Raw genomic sequence first — 25482 nt, forward strand, 5'->3', positions numbered from 1 at the left:
CTTGCCAGCCTTGATGCAACTCATTCTCTCCCACGAGTCCCACCCATGGATGTATTAAGAGCGTGCCACCTGAGCGGGGCGGCTTCTAGCTCACCTTCTGAGTCCTTTGCAGCATAAAGGGAAAAAGCCCCAAAAAATTATCTTAAAAAAAAGAGGGTCCCACCCATAGATATATTAAAGGTACACTATGAGTTCCTGCATGGTTTCAGCGTGATTTCATTTTTGTCTCATATCGTAGGCATCTCTCCTTGATCCGCTAGCTGCCTGCCCCCTGAACACACCGTGAAAAAGCCCGGTCTCGGGAGACAACACAGGGGTCGTACACGTCAAACAAACACTAGAGGCACATAGCCTGGTTGACACCAGACCCTTCTCAGTTGTCTGTGTGTGTGTGTGTGTGTGTGTCTCTGTGTATGTGTGTCTCTGTGTATGTGTGTGTGTGTGTGTGTGTGTGTCTCTGTGTATGTGTGTCTCTGTGTATGTGTGTCTCTGTGTATGTGTGTGTGTGTGTGTGTGTGTGTGTGTGTGTGTGTCTCTGTGTATGTGTGTCTCTGTGTATGTGTGTGTGTGTGTGTGTGTGTGTGTCTTTCTTTTGCAAGGTTTTTGACAAGAAGGCGATAAGAAGCCCTAAGTGCCATTAACAAGCCCAGATTTCACAAGTTTATGAAGGCAATTGTTCATGAGAAATGTATGTTAAAAAGGGGAAATGTTCCACTCAAATTAAGTAGTACTTGTAATCACTCCAACAACAACAGATCTTGTCACATGTTTGCTTCTTTTTTGTCTCCAGAGCAATAGAGCACAGTGTAACACAAGTCACATGGATAAGAAGCTATAAAGCAAGCTAGCTAAACTGACAGAGACTCAAAAAAGTGAGATGGACATCGCAAAACACGGACCTTTATACTATACTAACCACACCCAGTAGGATGGTTTAACACGTTTAACTCATTTTTACACCCTTCAAATCAAGACACACCCTGTAGGATTGTTTAACACAGGGGTTTTCAAAGTGGGAGGCGGGGCAAATATTACATTAGTTATTACATAAATTATCAATAAAAGATCTTATAAAATAGCCTAAATGTGTGAAGAGATATTTCAGAGATTACAGTATTTTTTGGTAAAATCTTAAATTACATAAAATAAGATAAACAGGATGACTAGATGGTTAAAACAACTGTTTGGTCTCAACTGAAGCTAGGACTCCCCAAACTTTGCACTCGTGTTTCCAACTTCCCTTTATTATATTAATTATATGAATACCCACAATTACTATGGTGCGTCCGATTTGTCAATCAGTGGCCTAGCTGTCAATCAAAATCAGTGGGTCAGAACTACAACCAAAATATGGGAAGTCTTAAAATAATAACTATTGTTCTTAAAATATCAACAAAAAATACTTTTTTGGCTCCTTACAGTACTGTTTTCCCCCATTTTCCCAGAGTCAGAAACTAATAAATGTCTGAGGACAGACCTTTTTTATGTATTTGGTATAGTCTAAAGTTACATCAAATGGCATTATTATTTGGCTATATTGGCTCAATTGTTGAGTGTCTGTGGCATCCAATAACAAAATCCTGATCCCAAAGGCATCCTGCAATTGAGTGAAACTAAGCAAGAGCTGTCTCAGAGTTTGAAAACCACTGGTTTAACACCAATTTAAGTCGTTTTGACACCATTTTAAGTACAGTACTATACTACTTTCAGTGAAATGGCTACTTTTGGGACTAACATGATCACACATAAATAGAATTGGTCTCATTGACAACAGTCTCAGATTTCAAATCAATTTATGCAATTCCAAGACTGTTTATGGACCCCATTAGCAGAAATATTCAATACACCATTTTAAAATAGATTTAAGTAACTTTATACTGCACGAGAAAAGCTGCATGGTTATTGCCCAAACTGCAATGTCTGTAAAGGAGAGACTCGCGGGTACCCATAGAACCCGTTTTCACTCAGATATCTTGAGATGAGAGGTCAAGGGACCTATTTAAAAAAGGCTATGCTAGTTTTTCTCCTGCCAGAATTAAGCCCATCGTTGGAGCGTTATTTAGCCCTACACACGCGCTAGCATGTCATGGTTGGTACCAATGGATGTAGTTTCATATGATACTAGGGCTGGGCGATATGGAGAAAATCAGATATCACGATATTCTTGACCAAATACCTCAATATCGATATTGCGGCGATATTCTAGGGTTGACAATTGGTGCTTTAACAAAATATCTTCACACTTAGATTTTAGATAAATAATCATCAGTAATGTGGACATAATGTCTAAGTGGGGAAAAGGCAAATAATAGAACAGCTAGAACAGTCTGGTGAGTTCAGAAAAGTACATCACTTTACTGTAATGCAGCCTTTAAAACCAGGAAAAGACAACACTCATGTCATATCACGATATTACCATATCCAAAATCTAAGACGATATCTAGTCTCATATCACGATATAGATATAATATCGATATATCGCCCAGCCCTATATGATACCAATATCTTCAATATAGTTTCAAAACGGTACCCACTACAGCCTCTTAGAGACAGTCTAATTAGGGGGTTAGAGGGCACCGGCCCCCTCTTGTCCCCCTTTAGAACCGCCTTTGGCTAGCATATGGTTTCTTCTTCTTTGCCTTTGTTGGTAAATTGCTACGTTTCATTGCCGTCGCTGTGATGGCCACATGCTCACACTCGTTCAAGAGTGTCATTACACGGATGCAGGATAAAAACTAAACGGGGATCCACATGTAAAAACATTGCTCTATAACGCTACAAGTGGTCAAAGGCAGCACAGGGAACCTTTAAAATATACATTTCTGCTACACAGATTCAGATTTTCTGATGCTTCTCTAATGTTCTTTTTTTGTGTGCAATTTTGGATGTCAAATGTCTTCAAGTGAAAATATGTCAAATATGCCACAGTGTCAGCTGTCTTTTATCTCCTCAAATTTACCTAAACGTTGTAAACAAGTAATGGTCTTAGAACACTCACCTTTGTACTGAAATAGGCTTCCCAAGAGGTGATTGATGAAGTTGTCTGTTTGTTTGTGATTATCTGGATGGTCAGGTCTTTCTCAGCTTCTTCAGCAGGTCAATAAACCCTGAAACAGCACTAACCAGTGTTGGGAAACTAAACACTAAACCAGAGCTTTCCCTGCTCTCTCTCTGTCTCTCTCTCTCTCTCTCTCTCTCTCTCTCTCTCTCTCTCTGTCTGTCTCTCTCTCTCTCTCTCTCTCTCTCTCTCTCTCTCTCTCTCTGTGTCTCTCTCTCTCTCTCTCTCTATGTCTCTGTCTCTATGTCTCTCTGTCTCTCTCTCTCTCTCTGTCTCTGTGTCTCTCTCTCTCTCTGTCTCTCTCTCTCTGTCTCTCTCTCTCTCTCTGTCTCTCTCTCTCTGTCTGTCTCTCTCTCTCTGTCTCTCTCTCTCTCAGTCATCAGTGAAAGCACAGGTTTAATCAAACAGTAATTATGACTGCATTAATATATAATAAAGCCATGATTCATTATCATGTTATCAATCGTGTTTTTTTCCTACTATGAAAAGGCAACATGTCTGCTGTGAAAAAGCCTATACACATATACACTAAATACAGCCTCCCTACTCCACTTTAAAACACTTGAGTTGATAAGTGTGTGGCTATGCTGCCATCTAGCTTCTCTGCCAAATAACTGATAAGGTACATACAATGGTAAACCATGGTACTATTGTTAAGTATCCTACAGTTTTATTTATTTTATGAGTAGTCAGCCATTCATTCTTTCTTCCCTCCCTCCCAATTATACTTATCTTCTTATTAAAATAAACTCAAAACATTTTGCATGGCAAACCTTTGACTAAGTTGTCACCTAAAATGTACAGTTCCATATTGTAAGGTCTTGTTATATTGCCTATTATCTACACAATTATTAATATGTATTTTAAAATGTACTTTCCCAATGGACCTTTTTCACAGCAGACATTTGGACTTGTCATAGTAGGAAGAGCACAGCTGAAATTGATAACCTTAACAATGGCTCAGTTCCATCAAGTGTCCCAGTAAGATATTTAAGCTATTTCCTACTATGACATGTCAACATTTCTGCCGTGAAAAAGGTCTATATAACGCCTCTTATGTATGATTATAGTAGTTTCTTTGTGATTAGTCCTTTTTGACCAGTTTAAAGAGTAACCAGCTTGTCATGATGCCACTTCTGTTTCTTTCTTTCTTTGTATGTTACAAATAAGCCTACCGATGTATTTCATCTGCTTTCTCTTACCTCATTTGAAAAAGCTTGGCCTTGTTCTGAGGATTTGCACAAATTGGCTATCTCTTCACATAACACGATTATGATTGCAGGAAATTAAAAACATATTTGGGGGGCAACTTTCCAATAAACATCAAGGAATTTACAACATTTTGTTACTTTAAAAAATAGTAATTAGTGTATATATTTGCTGCTTTTTTAATGTGTAATGAGCCCAGATTAAAATGTACATAGTAATCACTACCTTACGCCCACAGAAGTAAATGTAGCTGTTATCAGTGTAACAGTGCTGTTTGTGTGAGTGTATGTTACAGACAGGGCTGGGTACTGAACTTTGATGCTTTTAGGCACCGACCGAATTGCTACCATAGTATCGAGTATCAAAAAAAGCCTTGTCATTCAATACCAAATTTTAATAAGTCAGTGAGCCAATAAGCATGCAGCATGCTTTTACCAAGATCTTATAATGCTTGTAATAGGCTGTCTAATGTTACACGTCGTAGAGACCTGCTAGAAAACTCTACGTTACGCACAGAGACGGGCTCACGTGCGTGTTGTGCATTTTAAAAAGGCTCGACTACAGTGTGTTAAGGAGCTAAAACAAATTGTAACATTATGTGTAATGTAATTTATTTTTGTTAAAACGGATTTTATAAAATTGGTATCTAAAAAAACTATGGTTCAGGAACTGGTATCAAATTCACGGTATCGGTACCAGCATCAAAAAATCTTGAACGATACCCAGCCCTAGTTACAGACAGAAATGAAATTAATGAAAATAAAATGATGGCTTAATGAAGGATTAGGATATTGGCCTAAACTGGTAAATATATTTAAAAAATCTTATTCTTGGGGACAATGTTTGCCCCTCAATCATGGTTTTTAGGGGCATTCTGACATTTCTTGGGGCATTTTTGGGGAATTTTTCTCCTTTTCCTTAAGGAGGAAAAGGAGAAAAATTCCTTAATTTCAGACATGGAATATTTTATAGATATTTTTATTACTTATATATTATAAGTGTGCACTGAAAAATCATCATGACAATGATGTAGCAAAGTCTCATGTCATTCCAAAAACTGTCATTACAACTTTTAAAATGATTAAGAATTGCATTTTTGTCAAAGCCAGACACAGAACTGGCATTACACTTGAATAATTATGAATAAAAGTGAATACTGGGGTCAAAAAGGACTGAAAGATGACACCAAATGAAAGGTCAGATTATTTATTCATTGATCAGATATCCTTATTTAAACCCGGATTTTGTCAATTTTATGTTTGTATTAAGACACCATTAAACAAAAAAGCCTTTTTAAAATAAAAAAGAATAAAGCTTTTTGTGGTAAAAATGAGGGAATACAATGTAACATATCACCAAAAGTACTAAATTGGCATCTTTATAAAAAAAATCCCAACAATGTCCAGCACTAGTAAACCAGTTATTCCAGGTCATTTATTATCAAATAAAAGGTGACACAAGTAACAGAACAGACTGCAGAGTTCCAAAGGTCATTATCAGGGAATCAGTCTGTGATCATAAAGGCAATCTGACTGCAAAAAATTACATAACTGTACTCAGTTTTTGCTTTTCTGCATCAGGTTTCAGATTCAACTACGTTACTGAAGGATACATCAGGGAATGTAATTAATTATACTTTGTTACACACATTTCTTCTCATTCTGACTGGATTACTATCCTTTCATCTAAACAGGACATGCAACCTGCAACCCTGGGTGTACTAATAGTGTGAATCTGCATTCCTACACACAAAAAGGCATTTCTGTTTACAAAAATGACCCCACTACTTGACAAATGTAAAAAGGTCACCAAGTCAGTTTATCACCTGTGGGAAAACAGGTTCACTGTAACAGACAATGTGCAAGAAAACAGGTGCAGTAGATGCTAGAATTCACTACAAAAGTCCCATATGGGGTGTCAGTTTTAATTTTCTGCGACAAATTTGATTAAATTCAATTAAAGTGGAAACGTGTGATTCAGTTTAACATTATTTACATCCCAATTTCAACATGTTATGTACAGCAGTTTTGGTCAAAGGCAAATTGAACTTGTGTGTCGAGGAACAGGGATGTTTAATAAAAGTTGTGCAGAGTACAAAATGTAATTCTAGCCACAATGAAAGGCAAGCATGATAATCTCAGAAGACTGACAGGTTTGGTCCTCTCAAACAAACATTAAATGGTACATGTCCACTGTGGGGTTTTTTTGATGGCAGGGATCACCCCCCCCTCCTTCCCAGCATTGGACGCTTGGTGGGCTTGCCACTAGCAGTTATCAGTTTCTCATTAATGACTGCTGACAAGCAAAGAAAACAGGCTACACCCTCCTACAAATGCGACGGCTGCACCTGATTGGACGAACGCTTCTCAAGTTGGGGCTGTCTGCTCCCAAATTTCAAAACAGGTCAACATGGCGCTCGTTTAGAAACTTTTCCTTATTTTACGAAAATAGTTCACCGAAATGTGTTTCTTAAAACATTTTATGCAAAAAAAAATATGCTATGCAGTTGCTGAATCCGTCTTCATTTTAGATCGACAACGGTCAGTTTTAAATGATTTTCATGAGTTTTCAATGGGCAGCGAGTCAAACTGGATGCCCCTGATTTGCATAAAGTAGCCTGGGCCTCCACTTTATGCAAAGTCGCCATGATGCTACCAAAATGCATTCCGTGGCTGCTCACATGGACAATGAATGGGTAGCGTGGAAGTGACGCTTGCCGGTGGACACGTACCATGACACGGGGCTACACTTCTTCATGAATCCCACTGGGTGATGTTCTGGACCACAGCACCCTTCATGCATCTTCTGCATCTACTATGTATACAGCACCATTAGTGCTGGGTCTCGGTCTGGTCCCTGGTAGAGACATGTTCACAGAGACCGCCTGGCACTTGGGAAGACTGCCACAAGGTCAGGAGAGAACGGCGGCAGTGAGCGGCGTAAATAAAACAGCTGTCACCTTTTTATGGGGTGCCTGGAGCCCAGCGACTGTTTCCCACGACTGACCCCTTTCCTTGGAGCATCTGGCTGAGGCGGCCCGGCTGGCTGCCTGTGCCTCCCTTTGGCCTCTGGCTCTGAGTCACTGAGCTCCAGGTCGGGACAGTATCCGTCACTGTCCTGGTACGATCTGGCGCTTTTCACTTTGTGTTCAGTCACGGGCTTAGCCCATATTCTCTCCTTGGCTGAGCCCTTTCGGGACAGTTTGTCGGAGGCCCGCAGGCCCTCTGTGGTCCGTACCAAGTTAATGGTTGCCTCTTTGAAGGACCTGCCAAAGTGCTCCATGGCAGACTTGCGAAAGCTGTTCTTGTCTAAAGCCTGATTTGAAGCGTCCTGGTCGCTGGGCGTCTGGCAAGAACTGTCCTTCTGAGCCACAAACTTCTCTAAGAGGCCGTTAGATTTAGCCATGCAAGCACGGTCTTGGTCCAGTTTTCCGTTACTGTTGGATGAGTGGCCGTGGAGCGCAGCGTGCAGGGCTAAAGGTTTGCCAGTGGGTTTTACAGGCAGCGCTGGGCTGCGCGAGTGGCTCGAGGCAGACAGCCGTCCGTTGGAGCGCTCCTCTCTCCGACTGCGTCCGTGCAGCTGAGGCTTCCCTTGACCCAGCCCTTCACCTGCATGTTCAGAAACATTGCCACTATTGTCCGGGCAGAGCGGCCCATTACCAGATTTGGAGCTGGAATTTCCATTTCCAAGACTTGAGGATTTGGGCATTTTCAGCTTGAGAGTTATCCTTGGAGGAGGCCGAAACAGCATACTCTCCACTGGCGATGAAGTAGGAAGACCTGACAACAAAGAAAGACAACACATGTTCAAGACTCCATACGCCATGATCCAAATATCCCAACAAAATATTGGCAAAAAAAAGCAAATGACTGGCAAGCTGAAGCACAACAGATGGCTCACCAGCAGAGAGCTCCTGGTTCAAGAGCTTCACATGCAAGTTGAACATCTGCTCCTGGGCTTTGCTCTGCAACACCTTCAGCTTCTCCCGCCGACTCACCATGTAACACAAATTCCTCACCTGCACAATGAGAAAACTGTCCATTAAAAACAAGCACTACATGTTTGTAAAGCTCTTTCCTGCTCGCTGCTACCTTTAAGACTACACTGACCTGGCAATATTATTGACAGAAACAAATGACAGACAGAAATGCTTATAAAAGCATTCACCATGTGGACACAGATTTGATTGTTTTAAAACTTTGTGTCACAGTTGCTTAGTTAGTTAGACACTATTTTTTTGTGATATATTTTAAGAAACACGTTAAAGAAAACAATCTTTATAAACGGACCTAAGTTATGTATCCATATAAAACAAGAGCTGAAATTATTTATTGACAGAAAACTAATCTGCAACTATTTAGATAATTATTTTCCATCTTCTCCAATGTGAGGGACTGCTGCTTTACGTTGCCTTTTATGATTAAAACACCAAATATTTTGCAGTTTTGGACTGTTGGTCTGACAAAACAAGACGTCACCTTGGGCTTTAGGAAACTGTGACCAGCATTTTTCACAATTTCCCCCCAAGTCCTGCCACAAATTCTGCACTGGATTGAGGTTTGACCCAGGACATTAAGATGGTGTTGAAGCCATTTGTGTGTCGCATTGGCTTTAGGTTTTGTGTTGAGTGAAAATCAATCTTTTCTTAAGTGGCAGCTCTGTTGCAGACTGCAGCCAGGATCTCTTTAATTTTTGCATCCATTTTACTCTCTACCTCCGTCCTCCAGGGCCTGCTGCAGATGTGGTAAAATAATGAAAAACTAAAAACACTGAAGAAGGTGAACACTTACTCAATAATGTATGTTGATTTTATAAGACCAGCTCAGGAAATTCAGTAACTTCCCAACCCAGACCTAAAACACTTAGTGTCTTAGGGTTGTGTTATGTGCACATTGGATCATGGGAGATTACTGAAATGGACATGTTAATATTATGAATAACAATATATTACAATATGTTAAAATGTGCTATACTGAAATTGACATTGATACAGTGCTCAATTGCTAAAATAATGTGAATTCTGAGTGTATAGGCCAACATGTGAATTCAGCACATAAACTGTCTGGCTCCTTATAAAGAATGTCCATTAAGCGATATATAAAATGAATACATTTAGGTTAACAAATACAGAATATACTGAGCATAATGTTGTGTACCCAGAAATACCATGACTAAAGATTATTACACTGGCGTGTAAAAACAAAACAAAAACAACAAAAAAAGCACCCACCCTCTCCAAATCCTGGCGCAGGTGCATGAACATCCGCATGCGTGTGTGGATGCTGTGCTCTTGCGGCTGCAGCACCAGGTTCTCCTCCTCCTCTTTAGGGGGCAGCAGAGCTTTGTTATAGTTAGCCCTCCTCTTCAGCTTCCAGTACTGAGAGATGAAGTCCACGAGGTGCGCGGACAGCCCGAGGGCCCGGGCCAGCTCCTCCGACTGGATCAGAGTGTAGAACTCCTCCTCCAGCTCCTGCAGTCTCTGGGCCCGCTGGCCCACCTTCTCCGCCTCCGCTGGGGGTTTGGAGCGGGCTGGGCTCAGGCCCGCCTCCCCAGCTTTAGACTGGCTGTGCTTGAGGCAGTAAGACTTGAACTTGACTTCGTCCCCTTCATCCAGGATGGTCTTCATCTCCAGGCTGTGCTCAAAGGCGCATGTCACGTGGAAAGGAGTGGTGCAGTTCTTTACCGAGCACTGAGAGGCAGGAGGAGGGGGGGAGCAGGTTAATGTGTGTACATGGACTAGAACCCAACTACTGTTGATAACAACATCACGGTAAACGTAGGATTTAAGAATTTACATATTTTGCAGAAACCTAATTTCCCAGTAACTTGACTTTACATGATTTGTTTCATAATTTGGTTACTGCCTGGATGGTTGTGTGGAATTCCTCAGGAAATATCTTATTAAAGCACCCATATTATGCTCATTTTCAGGTTCATAATTGTATTTTAAGGTTGTACCAGAATAGGTTTACATGGTTTAATTTTCAAAAAACACCATAATGTTGTTGTACTGCACCGCTCTCTCTCAGTGCTGCAGATCCTCTTTTTACCTGGTCTTTATTTTAGCTACAGAGTGAGACCTCTTTTCTTCTGTACTATCTTTGATTGCCCTCGCACATGCTCAGTAGCTCAGATGTAGATCATGTCAGCTAGCTAGCTCCATAGACAGTAAAAGAAAGGCTGTTTCTCCACCTTCAGTCAGTTACAAGGCAGGATTAGCTGGGAGACTTCTTCTAAATGAGGGCGCACATGGAAGTAGTTCTTTTGGAGATTATGGTGAACTCGTGTGTGTTGTTGCAGTGCTTTGCTATTGAGAACGAGGTAGCATGCTAGCGTTAGTATTAGCATTAGCATGCTAACGCTACGAGCTAATGGTTTCGTGCCAATTTTGAACAGCTCACCCGGAGACTGAAGGCAGGACACATTCAGAAACCGTATCTCACTCAGAACAGCATGGATGGATTTTTTTCAAAGTTTGTATGTGTGTGGAAGCACCAGAGACACAAAAGAACACCCCAAATCCCAGAAAAAGGGTTTTTTTCATAATATGGGCACTTTAAGAAAGAGAGCTAATAAGGTACGCATAATGGTTATTTGTCATCTTGTTGAATTTACACAGCACCTTTGAGAAATAGGTATCCTGGGAAAACCCTGACCAACTTCCGGCAAATTTGAGATTTGCTCTGCAAGTCCGTCTGGCCAAGAGCCCATTCAAGCCCATTTCCAATGGGTGACAGTGACAGTGACAACCAGACTGCCCCTGTTTCCAATCTTTATGCTAAGCTAAGCTAACTTGCTGCTGGCTGTAGCTTGATATCTCATCTAACTCGTGGCAAGAAAGCAAAGAAGCGTATTTCCCAAAATGCCCCACGATTGCTTCAATGTACTTATTGTTACTTGCACTGTTAGTTGCAAACGTGATGCGGCACAAAAGAAAAGGATCCACACTCACCTGGATACAAGCACCAGTCTTCCATTTACACAGACTGCAGATGAGAGACCAGCGGCTGGGTGGGATGTGGGACACTTTGGTGATGGGCTCCATCCTCTCGGGACAAGCAATGCTCACCTACAGCAGAGGAAAATGTACGGCATGGTGAGAGGTTATCTAACACTTACTGTAGAACAATATAAAGAGACCAAGAGCAGCGCAGACGAAGAGGAGGAGAAGGGTTTGTTTATTTACCTCTGGTATCCACAGGGCACAGCTCACATGTGCCCACTTGGTGCCTGCTCGTGTAGCCTTCATAGCACCACCCTTCTGAGGACACAGAAGGCACTGCGGGTCGATGCCGAGGACACACGTCCTACACAGCCAGTTTCCAACAGGTACTTTGACTATGCCGTAACAGGCCTGTGGAGAGAACAGCAGGTTGGAGTATTTTGTGACTGATGTGCTACTTTGAACTAGTCAGCGTGTGGTCTGGATCAACAGACATTTCCAGGATGTCCCCCTCCGCTCGGTTTCTGTTGCTATTCTCAAAATCCCTTCGCTTTGGAAAACAAACTTCAAGACAGCAAGCTACACACACAAAAATGGCAAATTTTGAAGAAAATTTGATCGTGCAACAAGGCAGGCCTGCTTGGTTCTTTCCTGGAATGATTGTAAAGATTTACAAGGAATAATTTTACAGCACTTCCTCTCTAACTGGGACGTTTTGGGACCTATTTGCGTGGACCGCAATGGACAAAGTACACACGGAGATACACTGGTAAGAGCAAATTACATTCAACCATGTTTGTATACGTCACTTAATATTGTATGTGGCGTTTTCTTTTGCAGGGTGCAAATATTCCACCAAAACAAGTTCCTTCCAGAGACTTTTTTGCAGAGCCACCGTCGCTGCATCCAGAGCAGACAATTGTGATTGGTTCAAAGAAATGCAAACAACCCAGAATGTTTTTTCTCCTATCCCAGAATGTATGTGTGGAGTAGCCAGACTTTAAACCACAGCGCTGTGGAGATAGGTCCGGCAACGTGAGACGAGTCAGTGGCAACATTCACTTGTAAACACAAAACACTCATTGGGTTTAGAAGAAATAGTCAAATGTGCATCTTAAATTCAAATGCTCAGTGTTAAGGAAAAACTCAGGAGCAGCACAACTCATTCCACATGCGTGAAAAAGGTTTGGGAGACCTTGATGACTTACACAGGAGCATTTAATGAACACTCAATTGAGGGGACAATTAAGCAGACAGTACAGTTTAACCACGATGTGCTATCATGTTGTGCCGTCCCAACTCTCTGAAGTTCCTGACTTCCTGAAGGTGTATTTAAACTCATGCTGGAGGCATTACGTTAAGGTCGACCTTTAAGGTAAACTAAGATATTGCAGGCGCCATAAACACAGATGCTAATGCCTAGTTCTCTCTCTCTCTCTCTCAAGTGTGGCAATCCCACTGACCTCCAAAAGGAGACAGTCCTGAAACCAAACATTCCCTTATCATGCAGCTGTCTAGATTCCCTGAATCTGTAGAGAGACCAACATAATTATATATGATCAGGTTTGGTTATTAGAGCATGGCCGAATATTTCTCATCCCCTAACCTGTGACCTATGAATGACCTGATGTTGAAGTTTTCCCTTTGTCTCATCGTACCCCAACATGGTGTTTCTGGAAATTGCACCAAACTCAGGCACAAAATTGTGTTTTGCTCACAATTCCTTCCTTAAAAAGAAAAAAAGAATTCTGATGCTGACAGATGTATTCAAAAGTTTAGATTTGAATACTAGCCGACATGTCGCCTGATACACTCGTGTTTACCTGGTGCACACAGATGTTGCACTTGTCACAGAACACCATGTCGTTCCCTTCTTCACTGTCGGGGGAGCGGCACACATCGCAGATAACGTCCTCGTCATATTCAATCCCCAGGCCTTCCACCGTCTCAATGGCGTGGTTCATGTTGTCATAGCACTGACTCTCCAGGGCCTCCATGGTGCGCTCCATTGTCAGCTCGTCTATGGGCTCCTCTCCTGGAAGACAAACGAGGATGAAACTCCACACGGTCAGAGAAACCCCAGCAGTCCAAATCTTAAAGTGCCCATATTCTGCTCATTTCAGGTTCATAATTGTATTTTGAGGTTGTACCAGAATAGGTTTACATGGTTTAATTTAATAATTAAACCATAATAAAAAACACCATATTTTTGTTGTACTGCACATTGCTGCAGCTCCTCTTTTCACCCTGTGTTCAGCTCTCTGTTTTAACTACAGAGTGAGACCTCTCACTGCTGGAACATCTTTGTTGGCAGTCGCACATGCTCAGTAGCTAGGTAAGGATTACATGAGCTAGCTAGCTGTTTCTCTAACTTCAGTAGTGCAAGGCAGGGTTAGCAGGGAGACTTCTTCTAAATGACGGCGTACTTCCAACTTTCATGGAATACCTGCAGAACAGGACCATGGAAGTAGTTCTTTTGGAGATTATGGCGAACTAGTGTGTGTTGTAGCAGTGTTTGGCCACTGAGAACGAGCTAGCATGCTACGGTTAGCCACCTTGTCTCGGCTACTGACATAGAAAGCTGTGCAGATTTTGACCAGCTCACCCTGAGACTGAAGGCAGGACACATTCAGAAACCGTATCTCACTCAGAACAGCATGGATGTTTTTTTCCCCAAGTTTGTATGTGTGTGGAAGCTCCAGAGACACAAAATAACACCCCAAATCCCAGAAAAAGTGATTTTTTTTTCATAATATGAGCATTTTAATGCTCTAATTTCTAGCATAGAGAGACAGATGTCCATGTTCGTAGATTCTGACTTTACTGTCCAACAAACAGCACAGTGCTAATTTTATGGAGTATCCCGTGATCCTGATGCTTACCCATGCGGTCGAGCTCTCTGTTGAGTGCATGCAGCCAGTAAAGGTCCATGTCGTCCAGATCGTAGCGACACATGGCCTCTGCCAGCTCTTTGATGTTGACATAACCTGGTTCTGTTGACTCCTGGCCCAAGCACTGGATGTACTTCCTCTGGTGGGTGTAAAGCACTTCCTTGGGCTTCTCCACAATAACTCTAAACACAGAAGACACAATCAAAACCTGTCAGCGCTGCAAAGCTCTGAAAGATTCATTTGGCGTATCAAGTTGTAGTAGCACATAGGACTGAACAATATAATGTTTTTCTATCGTCATCCCGATATCAACTAGCCAAAAACCACATTGCGAAAGGCTGCGACATATCGCGAAAGACACTCAGAGATTTTTTGTTAGTTGAAAGAAAATCAGTGGAAAACTGCACTTTGAATCGTTATTCTTTTTTCAGTGGTGCCTTTTGTGCTCAATTCAATGTTCAATTTGTCCATAAAAGAATGTTGGAAATGATTTCCTTTCACTTGTTTTAAATTCAACAAGCAATTTGTTGTATTTTAGCAGAATACTGAAAGCAGCAGAAATGCAGAACTGAGTCAATTTGATATCCGTTTATTTATCGCAAGTGTTATCATTATCGTGATATTCAACAACGGTATCAAATATTTTCCTCATATCGTGCAGCCCTAGTAGCACATTCAGACTGCTTTGTCCACAGTCAGACCTGTGGGAATGAGACCGAGTTACCTGACTGACGGCTCTGGGATGGTGTCTGGACTCGCCGGGACCTGGACTCCCTTCTCCCACTCCTGCTTCCAGGTGTCTGCCAGCAGGTAGTAGTCCTCTGGGGACACATGGTGGGAGTCAGGCAGCTTCATGGCACTGATCAGGTCTTTTCTGAACACCTGCGGGAGAGGCCGTGGCACACAGTCAGTCAGACACCACTCCTCACGTTTAACAACAATCAGCACAGAGCACTGCCAAGGCAAGAATGGACACTTACTTCAGCCGGTTTCTTAGGGTTGGAGGCGGGGGTTTCAGGTTTGCCGCCATACTTGTTGGAGGAGCAGAACGAGGTAGAGGGACCTAAATAAAGAAAGAGGGTGTGAATAAAAGAGCAGTAGGGGGATTTAATAGCCCTGATTTTATGGTATGGGGTCCTCTAGACAGATGACTCACTCTCATTGTCAGAACTGTCGCTGCTGCTTGAGGACCTGAGACGTTTCATCCTGTAACATCCTGAGGAAGAGGACAGAACACAGAGAAAACATGCAAATTAGGGAATTAAGTTTTTAGAAAAAGTGTATGCATGCAACTTTTGAAAGATCTTTTTCACTGGACCAGTGAGATATAAAGCAACAGTGTGTACTCAGAAGATAGTTACTCACTATAAATTTCAAAACGAAAAGCACGTTAGTAGATTTCTCTGAGAAACTCTTAACAGCTTAATTGTATGCCAGCAAATAAGAAATATACAAGCAAAATACAAAGAAAAAGATGTCTGTGTCACAAAGATTTGTTCATTGTGCCTGCATTTGCTAAATATTATGGTTTGGCCAGAGACATTACTGTGCAATATCCAGTATATTGACCTACTATTAATGGTATCAGTAAATAATTATAAAAACATTATTTAGCAGACAGAATCATTGTTTAGCATTAGTGCAATATGAAAAGCTCCTCATTTTTCCGATTTTGTTTTTGCATTAACATTTTTGACAGTTTAAAGTGAAGGGAAACAGAGCAGGCAGACACTACAGGTTCACAGTGTGTGCCTTTAGCCTACCGAAGTACTGGGACGACTCATTAAAAGGTTTTAAATACTGAGGGACTCAAAGCCAGAGTAGCTGCAAATACAGTACGCTGTTTCAACAGACAGGACATGCCTCACATTCCCCATGAGGGCAGGAGGGGTAGTAGGGGAAAAAGCATCAAGCCAGTTCCACTCTGTACTATAGTGTAAGAAAAATACACTAATGCAACTGCCTGAAAAATGGCACAGGCCGTTTGGTAGTAGTAACAATGTCCAAACTGTTGTACAGTACAGGCATATTGACTCATAATCCACAACACAAACATTGAACCAGACATCGACAGTACTATTTATCTAACACATAACATACACACATCAATAAATAGAATACAATAAAAAGGAATATGTTGCACTTATGCCTAGGTCTAATGTCATAAATAAATGAAACTACTGCACAGTACTTTACCTATATTCCTCCTCCAGTCATACCCCTCCCCACATCTTATTTAATTGGGTTATTGCCATGGGAATGAATGAGTTTTTTGCTTGGTTGGTTCTGGCGTTAGGGTATCTATATCTACGACCAGAAGGGAGTGGCTTGAACTCCACTGAAAGTGGATGGGTTGTATCCATGCAAACCTTGTCTAACACCTCAGTAAATCACAGTCAAACTTTTATATCACAACTTGACCATCAACGGTCACTCCAGGATGTTTCTTGACTAACTGTTTTTAAGATAAAATCACGCAACACAAACACACCACCGTGTGCTGTGTCACCTCCACAGCAGAGCCTGTTGCAGCTCCACTCAAAACGCCCGGCATCTGTTACTGACATGAGTGTTTCCATCTCTGAACGCAGCTAACTTTGTGCGTTCAGTTACTAAAGAGTGATGCATAAACAGAGGATAAATGATGAATAATGTGTTTGGTCTGTTTAAAGATAAAGCTACAATTGTAACTGGATCAAGATAAACATATATATATATATATATATATATATATATATATATATATATATATATATATATATATATATATATATATATATATATATATATGGTGGTAAAGGCAATTAATAAAATAGCTAGTAAGTCTGGTAAGTTCAAAAAATTACATCACTTTACTGTGATGCAGCCTTTAAAACCAGGAAAAGATAACACTTGTGTCATATCACGATATCCAAAATTTATGACGATAGCCCCATATATCAATACAATAAATATATTGCCCAGCCCTAATTATAAACTAAATATCTTTGGGTTTTGGACTGTTGGTCAGACAAAACAAGCAGCCTGAAGATGTGCCTAAACTAAAAAAAGAATCGATAATCATAATCAATAATTGCATAGTATTATTATAGTACTCTCTTTGTGTTTTTATTTCAATATGATACTGTTTGGCATTTTGCACAATGAGTGGAGGGTGGGGATTTTTTAACAGACTGCATACATGGAAAAAGTGAGTGTGAGATGATTTACCATCTACTACATCTAACAAGTAGTGTTGTGGGAGACAACTGCACGAAAGGTTAACAGACAGTGTTGCTGCAGACAGAAAATAGACACACAACAAGCCGGTGTACGTGCAGTTTAGTGTCCCAAATTATTTTCCAAAAACTGAGTGTCCCAAATGATGAGGGTCTTATTTGAGACAGGTTGCCCTAACCTTAACACCTGTTAAACAGGTGGTTTAGCAGGTTCATAATTAAGGACATTGTATGGGGAATTTGGGACACTAAACTGCACGTATACCCGACAAGCCTTACTAATACTGCTGCTAATGTTAATATGGATACATTAGTGTGTGAACAGACATCTCCAGCTCCACTAAAGGATATGGCTTAGACTAGAGGTCAGCACAACGAGAAAAATATAAAGCCAATTTAATGTTACCTACCTACCCACATACACATACAGTGTATGAACCTGTGGGGGGGCTGCACGGTATGAATGTGCACGGATATGACATCACACTGTAAGGTTTCTGGGGAACAGGAAACAATGACTAAATTCCGCAATGTTTACATTTATTTCCTCGCATATTGCATTGTCGTAAATGTACTTATGTTTGGGTGCTAACTGTGAGTAGACTGAGCTACAAGTAGACTGTGGGCTTTTAGAAAAATAAAACCGTAACAACCAAGTGCCTGCCCTGCCCAAAGAGCGTTGTTGGCGCCAAACTCACGCGCACACAGGGCAGGCCTGCATCGGCTAGCAGGCTGCACTGCAGGCTGTGAAGAAATCAAACATGGGCGCCACCATCATACAAAGATGTCACTTCCTAGAGCCATTAAGAAGAATATTCATACAGCTCAACTGGGTTCCTTATTAAAAGTAGGAAACAGGGAACGTTTACTTAATAGTCGCTAACATAAATGTTGTAAAGAAGCAGAAAGAAGAAAGCGGAAAAAGAGCAGGCCCCGTGGCCTGGATAAACCATCCAGGGCAAATCCTGGCACACTGAGCCCCACTGAACACACGAGCATATTGTTCACAATCCTCCCATCTTACCTTCAGTCCACGCGCTGCTATTCGCTTTATTCCAACCACATATGAGTCCAGACAAAACATTCACCAATAAAAACAGAGACTCTTGTTCTAGCTATAAGATTCAATTTGGGAATTTTGTATCCCTCCACAGTCAGTGGGAATCTCCAGGGTTGGTTGCAATCTGTCCACCACCACGGCAGGCACAACAGCTCTATTGTACCACGCCTCCCGCCGGGTCCTAAACCCCGCCGCTTTTCCTCCAACCTGGGTGCGCTCGATTTGTGTACAATAGTCCTCAACACTGATTATACAAACAGATATTAAATAACCAGTCACTCACCAGCAGTGTGCTTTCAGATAGTCTACGGCTTTTAATGTGGCTCTGCCATTTTATAAAGACAGGGTTACATTTTAAGTGTCGAAACAACAAATTACAGACAAATGTGCATTCATAAAGACAAATTGCTCTACAAAAACTGTATGCTGAAGTACAAAATGTGTATAATACAAAAGTACATCACAATAAGTCCCTATGTATAGTCCCTTGAAGGCAACTGTAGAAAACAGTTTGACATCAGGCTAAATTTAGCTTTAACTAAAACTGCAATGTGTTGCATGTTATCGCTGATTAATGAATAATTGATAGGTCCCAACACAGACTGAGTGACGTTAAGCTGTTATAGCCATCGACTGGTACAATCAATAGCAAACCAAATGATGAAAATGAAAATGCTGTTTAAGGTGAAGTCAAATAGAAGTGAAAGCTGCTAAATGTGTATCACTAAGGAACGCAGCACAATGAACTCACCAATTCAAAAACCATGATTCACTCTGCTTCAGAAAAATGCTGGAATTAATGTTTTTCTGCTCAAAAAATGAAACCAATCTCTAATAACTATGCAATGTGCTTCTATAACAACACCAAGGAAAATAAGTCATTAACTTGATGAGTGGTTATACAGAACTTTTTTTACCAGCTCAACACAAAATACATGCTGTCAGACAGGATTATTTCCATTTACAGCTTGTTTAAAATGTTCAAATAGCTCAAGTTGAACTTTGGTAGCACTTTACAAAAAAAAAAGAACAGGCTGATCGGGTTAAAAAGGGGAAACAGAATGTTTCTGTTGACCTTAGGCCAGTTCTTCATATACTCTTTTATTGTTATAGTCTTTTACTCAAGTTGTTTGCTGTTCATAGTGACTAGAGGAACTACACTAACTCAGGAGGATGAATTCTTTACCATATTGTGGTTATAGCCTGTTACCATTGGCTCAAGTGTCACCCTATACCCGGTATCACCTGTAACACACCGCGTTTTTCCAACAGTACAGGTGTGAAAAGCCTTATAACAAAATGAAGTCACACATAAAACTTTTACTAAAAAATGATAAAGAACATTAATTTGTGTCCATACAAAAACATTCAGTTGAGTATAAAACAAATATTACAAAATAAAGATGATGATCACATGAGTTGCCTACATCAAAAACCCAGCAAGTGTTTACAGGTCAGTTCATCTGCATTAACAGAAGATACAAACTTTCACAATTTAACTTTGGCCTAACAGATCTTATTAAAGATGTAGTTAACATCTACACACCATGTCTGAAATATACATATTTTAAACAAATCCATTATCTAATCCACATACACAAATAATTCCTTGTAAGAAATAAGAATATGATTTATATACATACAATAATTCCCTTCAGGCATTCGTGTGCACATGGGTTTTTCCACCAAGAAAAACAAAGCTTTAAATTGTATCGATTTACATTTACAGCAAAGAGCTACATTTACAACCGATAAAAGCAACAGAATTACAGAATACATTCATAGAAATAGAAATATTCACAGTACTATTGCCACTAATGGTTTACAGCTAATGCTTTTAGATGATAAGGGGACGAATTTTAGTCTGCAGACTCATGGTTGAGGAACTGAATTGTTTTATCCAAGGCTTTATCAAACTCAGTCCTTAATATTTTCCAATGCGATCCTATTTTTGAGGACAAACACAGGCCAATAATCAAACGCTACTCATACTCAACCCCAACTAGACGGTGGGGGGTTTTAAAGATCAAATTCCATGTCTGATGAGCAGTTTGTTTTGATACTTAATCATTCACAAACCCATCTGCATGTCAGCAAAGTTGAAGAAGCTGTCCACATCTTGAGAGGATGTATTTTTGTTATCAGAGACAAAGACCTGTGGGGGGGGGGGAGGGATGTGTTACAAAAAGAGAACTCATCTGTTAAACTAGAAAAGACACATGCCACAACTACACTACGTACCTTGGTTCCGCTGAACACTTCATTAGCGATGTTCTTGCAGGCTCCTACGACTCCGTCACCATTCAGCTCGAGGGCAATGACAGGACCTTTTAGTAGTAAGATATGAAAGTCACATACAGTACAACAACAGTCCTAAATCCTGTTATTTTAACACACACTTTGGTTATGAAACAGTAACTGCTTTCTACCAAAATGGGAAGCCTGAAATGTTCCAGTATTGACAACCAAATGGGAGTAATGATTCAGTTGATTTCTGCGACATGTAGCACATCAGTGGTGGAAAACTAGCAGTCAGCGATGTCATAATCAAAATCATGTGAGCATGTTGAACAAGTCTTTTTTTCTGTAAAAAGGCAGAAAGCAACAGTAAACTGTGGTCTAAGAGGAAATAAAGTCGCTTTCAAGTATTTGGGTGGAAGAAGGCATCCGAAAGAAACAGAGATGTTTCGATATAATAGCTTGAGAAAACAAGTCATTATTAATAGCATATTAATAGCATATTGGAAGCTTACAAACAGACCTGGTTTGTCAGTTTTGACAATTTAAGACAGCGCTTGTTGCACTCTGCTCTGCTGTAGTATGTACACATGTAAATGCAAGTATGAACAAGCTGTAGGCTAATAAAAACTACTTTGTCAGATAAGATCGAACACACAGTTTCTGAAGCTGAGCTGAGCAGATATTTTAGAGCAACAACAGCATAACAAAAAAAGAGAAAACTACCTTTGGTGATCCACTCCACGAGATCCTCTGCACTGTTCTGAAACACTCTCTTCACATCTTCAGGTCGCATTGACACTTCCTTCGTCTGGATCAGCACAAAACCTTTAGCAGTTGCCTGTGCAAATGAGATGAAAGAAGTTATATAATAAAAAACCAAGGTCTGCATCAAGTGTTTAAAAAATCCTCTATGTATTCGCACAGAGGAGATAAACTGTAAAGATTAGTCCGGCTGCAACAAGACTTCTTTACTGTCCCAGTATGTGGATCCAGTTCCATGCTTTGGCGATAGAGTAATGCATATTTTGGCGACAACACAAACATCACGGGAATGTTTAAGTAGCAACAGAGCCAGCTTAGCATGGTGGCTCAGCATTTCAGATACAGCTTTCTAAGACTTCATAGTCAGCTAAACAAAAGAAAGTTTAAAAAGAGCTTAACTTTAGGAATTCTTAAGGAATACTACACATATAAAAAGATTTATATGTAGCTACTAATTAATGGAATATGTCAATATCTTGCACTGACGTAAAACAGCCTCAGTTAAGGAGAAACCAGCATTTTAAACTCCAAGTCATACACTGTATATCCGAAGACACGAATGGGTGGTTTGATAAGACATGCTATTTTTAAACCAACTTTTTTGGATGACAATAACGTTAACTTCAGTTATGATGCAACTATATTTCATTAGACCGATAGCCATCTTCAGATTGCTCTACTTGTTTTGGATTAGTCCTTAAACTAGATTTCCTCAATATTAAACCTCAATTAGGATTCTTTAACCTTCTGTTCCTTGCAGGGTTCAAAATTAACTTTTTCTTCCACCAGCCGAATGGCTAGTTAGTGGGTGCATTTGGCTGGTGGATGGTGCTAATTTTGAGCCCTGGTTGCTCATATACAATGTTACAGACTGTGATAGTCAACACTGGTTTTGCTTTTTGCAATTAATTCTGTAACCTTATAAAGCACAGTCAGATGTAGCATGGCTGACTGCACACAAAGCAGTGAGTAAGCCCTGATACCACATTACCACCACCATGTTTCCATTCACATACTAAAAAAAACTTCCTCCTTTTTGGTGTTAAACTACACTGGACCTCACACTCCTGTCCTCTTTATATTTCTCACCTCATCGATCAGTTTGCGGGCATTTGCAGTGGTGTATTCTCCTGAGAAGAAAACAAAGAGGCAGGACTCTTCACTGTCCTTACGCCTCCCTCCCTTTGTCAAAGGCACAATGCTGCGTTGGGGTTCAGTGGAGATTCGAACAGACTTGAATTCAGACTCAGGGTCTGGGATCGATATATAATCCAGAACCGATGAAGTCTCTGGCAACAAGCTCCAGTTGTTCTCTCCGGACACCGGCGTGAAGTCGTGGATGTTGCTCCAGTTGTTGTTGAATATGCTGAGCCCGGCATCTTTGAAGTGGAAGGCCAGCTCAGGATAGAAGTACTGAAAGCAGCCGAACTTCATACCCGTAGATGACTCAATGATGGGCTGAGTGGCACAGCACAGGAACACCTCCATCTTTTTACAGTCTCGCGTGCGGAACTGCTGACAGGCCACCACGCACTTGATGTCTTTACAGTCTCTGAAAAACACACTGCCCTTGACAGGTCCTAGAACAATGCGGCAATTGACACAGTCATCGATAGTGATAGTTGCTGAGTGGTCGAACACGTAGATGTTGCAGTTCTCACACTCCTGGATGACAAACTGTTGCCCGTTCAGTTTGCCAGGCAGACGGCCCACCGTGACATCTTTGAGCCCTGACAGCATGTAGTCTTTGGGATCAACCTGAGCAAAGAGAAAGGTGACTGGATGAGTATTCTAACAATATATTTAAAGATGTACCAAACCGGTATTGGATATATTTGATGATGATGATGATGAATATTTTATTCCGGTTAACATACATGAAAGAAACCAAAATTTGCCACTGTAGCTAACCGAAAAAGTATAGTCCCCATTGAATCACCTAGAAATCCAACTAAACTAAATTAAACTAAATACTTGAGTACAATCCTAGTAATTTTACATTTTAATCAAATTACTTCAATAACCCTTAATTATTTTAGATTTTACAGAATTTTTGAAACTCAATAGATACATTTTCAACTCATCATTAAGTTATAATCCATAATTTAACCCCTAAAACTGAAACACATCTAGGTTTTACACAATGTCCTCACCTTACCAGTTTCAAGGTTTCCATCTCCATCATCCAAAAACAATACTGATGTTTTTGTAAGAGTCATTAGAGCACATGGAGTTTTTTTTAGACATGCTAAATACCAATTGTGCATGTTATCTACTTTATTTTATGTTTCACTAACATTACTACAATTGTTTGACTTTTCCATGCACGAGTGATATTTGATAACTTGCAGATATGTATTATGCTATTTTCGGACAACACAACCTGCATGATGTAGTGTATTATTTGGTAGACCAAAGGTGCAACACCCATGAGTCAAAAGGGAAGTTGAACCACCGCTTAGCTAACGCCTAACATGTCTAACCAGCCATATTACGTGGGTCAGCGTGTTGTAAATCCGATAATGAGATAACGCTGGATACATAAGCCTAAAACTCAAGTGTCAACATATAATGAGCGTTACATGTACTGACGTTAACATGTAAGTTAAGGCTGAATATTTGGAGAATTGGGTACCGCGATAAAAAAAAAAAATGCTGCTGCGCAATTAATCTCAGGCTTAACTCAACACTGTTCGTTTCCCTTCGCAGCTGTAGCACTCAGGTTAGAAATACAAATATCGACATAAGGTAACGTTACTGGTTGGTACAACAGGGTCACTAACACCCGTAGACACATCGTAAAGAGCAGCTAATGATTTACGTTTTGATAAGTTACACAAACGCTTTAAAAAGGTGTAAAAGTAGCTAACTGCACCTCTTGGGAAATTGTACAGTAACGTTACGTTAGCTAACGTTACCTGCAAGCGACTTAACACATATAACGTTGGTTTAAAGATGTAAAGGGGTCAGGCAAACTAGGTTTTGTTGGTTAAATGTGCTTCCATTTGCCAGTAGGCCTGAGTTTAATTTACTTTGCGTTACCTTTTCTCTCTTATCCCAGCTGTACTGCTTCGGTGCCTCGTCGGTGTTGTTGCCAAGGGGAACCGCGTTGCTTGTCGTTGTTTCGACAGTCGTTGTTGTCGGTGTACGGTCATCTTTTTCGGATGACTTTCTTTTGGATTTTTTCGAAAAGAAGCACCCCATTTGATCTTTCAGTGGCGACCAGATAAAACAAGTTTCTAACCGTAACGTTAGCTAGGAGAACACGATAAACAGTGAGGGACTGTCAGGCAGAGGCTTACACGCACTCTTGAGTTGACAAGATTTTTTCTGGGCTTCCTGTTTCCCCAGCTTCGTTTCACAACCAATTGGTACTGTGCGTTACAACAACCAATCACAGCCTTGGATAGAGTGAAAGGATTACGTAGAAGAGGTGTGCACTCATGAGGCGTTTGAGTACATGTACAAACATTTAATTTTAAACATAGGCCTAATTTAATGCGCGTTTACTGTACATTATAATAAAAACACAGACACACAATACACAATTTCCAACTTTATTTAAATATGCTTACTTCTTCTTGCGGATATAATCATATAATAGCTGTTACTTTGAAATACAATGGCGTTTCATAGATGATGAAATTAATTCCTCCTCTGTATTTCTTCTGTGGCAAAATACCATTACAAGCCACACATAATAAAGTAGGGTGGCCTCAAATTCGATTTACCTTACCTGCATCAATGGCCAGGGAGTAGGACCACCCAGGTAAAATCAAAAAGGCTGTTAATTTACCAGACTACTATGAATGCACCGTTATCTACACCTCGATGGGTGTTGTCTTTGTCAGAAAAAGCTGCTTATACAGCTCCAGTAAAATATCTTATGTACAACAATAATATGGGATTAAATAAAATGACTCAAAAGAGTGGCAAATCAAATCATGCAATACAATGCAAGTGGGCAAGTGTTTTACACAAGCCAGGTTTATATATTTGTGTATACAGTGTTTATCCAGTATTGAAGTGTTAACCTATATATTAAAAGAACACAATCATGCACAACAAACCACAAGCAACATGTAACCATGTTGAACCAG

General features: G+C 40.5%; 2 protein-coding genes across 2 annotated transcripts; both read right to left on the reverse strand.

The window, feature by feature from the left end:
* Positions 1-5457: 5457 nt before the first annotated feature.
* jade3 (jade family PHD finger 3) lies at positions 5458-18536 on the reverse strand. Its single transcript, XM_078259820.1, has 11 exons — positions 18344-18536; positions 15258-15317; positions 15082-15164; positions 14826-14983; positions 14093-14283; positions 13034-13245; positions 11454-11621; positions 11220-11336; positions 9498-9956; positions 8168-8285; positions 5458-8046 (listed from the first exon to the last, which is right to left on the reverse strand). The coding sequence occupies exons 2-11, from the start codon at positions 15304-15306 to the stop codon at positions 7223-7225; spliced, it is 2379 nt and encodes a 792-aa protein (XP_078115946.1). The 5' UTR covers positions 15307-15317; positions 18344-18536; the 3' UTR covers positions 5458-7222.
* Positions 18537-18670: 134 nt separating this feature from the next.
* On the reverse strand, positions 18671-24738 carry rp2 (RP2 activator of ARL3 GTPase). The gene is made up of 5 exons (XM_078259821.1): positions 24425-24738; positions 22472-23140; positions 21344-21458; positions 20621-20706; positions 18671-20534 (listed from the first exon to the last, which is right to left on the reverse strand). Exons 1-5 carry the CDS (start codon positions 24584-24586, stop codon positions 20451-20453), a joined length of 1116 nt encoding a protein of 371 aa, XP_078115947.1. The 5' UTR covers positions 24587-24738; the 3' UTR covers positions 18671-20450.
* Between the last annotated feature and the right edge of the window lie 744 nt (positions 24739-25482).

The sequence above is a fragment of the Sander vitreus genome, chromosome 9, assembly GCF_031162955.1.
Source record: "Sander vitreus isolate 19-12246 chromosome 9, sanVit1, whole genome shotgun sequence".
In the NCBI taxonomy this organism is placed as follows: Eukaryota; Metazoa; Chordata; class Actinopteri; order Perciformes; family Percidae; genus Sander; species Sander vitreus.

What these genes read in the sequence shown, in the direction of transcription:
- jade3 (XM_078259820.1), bottom strand. Translation starts at nt 15,306, where the DNA reads ATGAAACGTCTCAGGTCCTCAAGCAGCAGCGACAGTTCTGACAATGAG. An exon ending in CAGAGAGCTCGACCGCATGG is followed by an intron (nt 13,246 to 14,092) that starts GTAAGCATCAGG and finishes TTTGTCTTCCAG; the next exon opens with GAGAGGAGCCCATAGACGAG. An exon ending in GTGCCCTGTGGATACCAGAG is followed by an intron (nt 11,337 to 11,453) that starts GTAAATAAACAA and finishes CCTCTGCTGTAG; the next exon opens with GTGAGCATTGCTTGTCCCGA.
- rp2 (XM_078259821.1), bottom strand. Translation starts at nt 24,586, where the DNA reads ATGGGGTGCTTCTTTTCGAAAAAATCCAAAAGAAAGTCATCCGAAAAA. An exon ending in GCTGGGATAAGAGAGAAAAG is followed by an intron (nt 23,141 to 24,424) that starts GTAACGCAAAGT and finishes CTCTTTGCTCAG; the next exon opens with GTTGATCCCAAAGACTACAT. An exon ending in CCCGCAAACTGATCGATGAG is followed by an intron (nt 21,459 to 22,471) that starts GTGAGAAATATA and finishes TCATTTGCACAG; the next exon opens with GCAACTGCTAAAGGTTTTGT.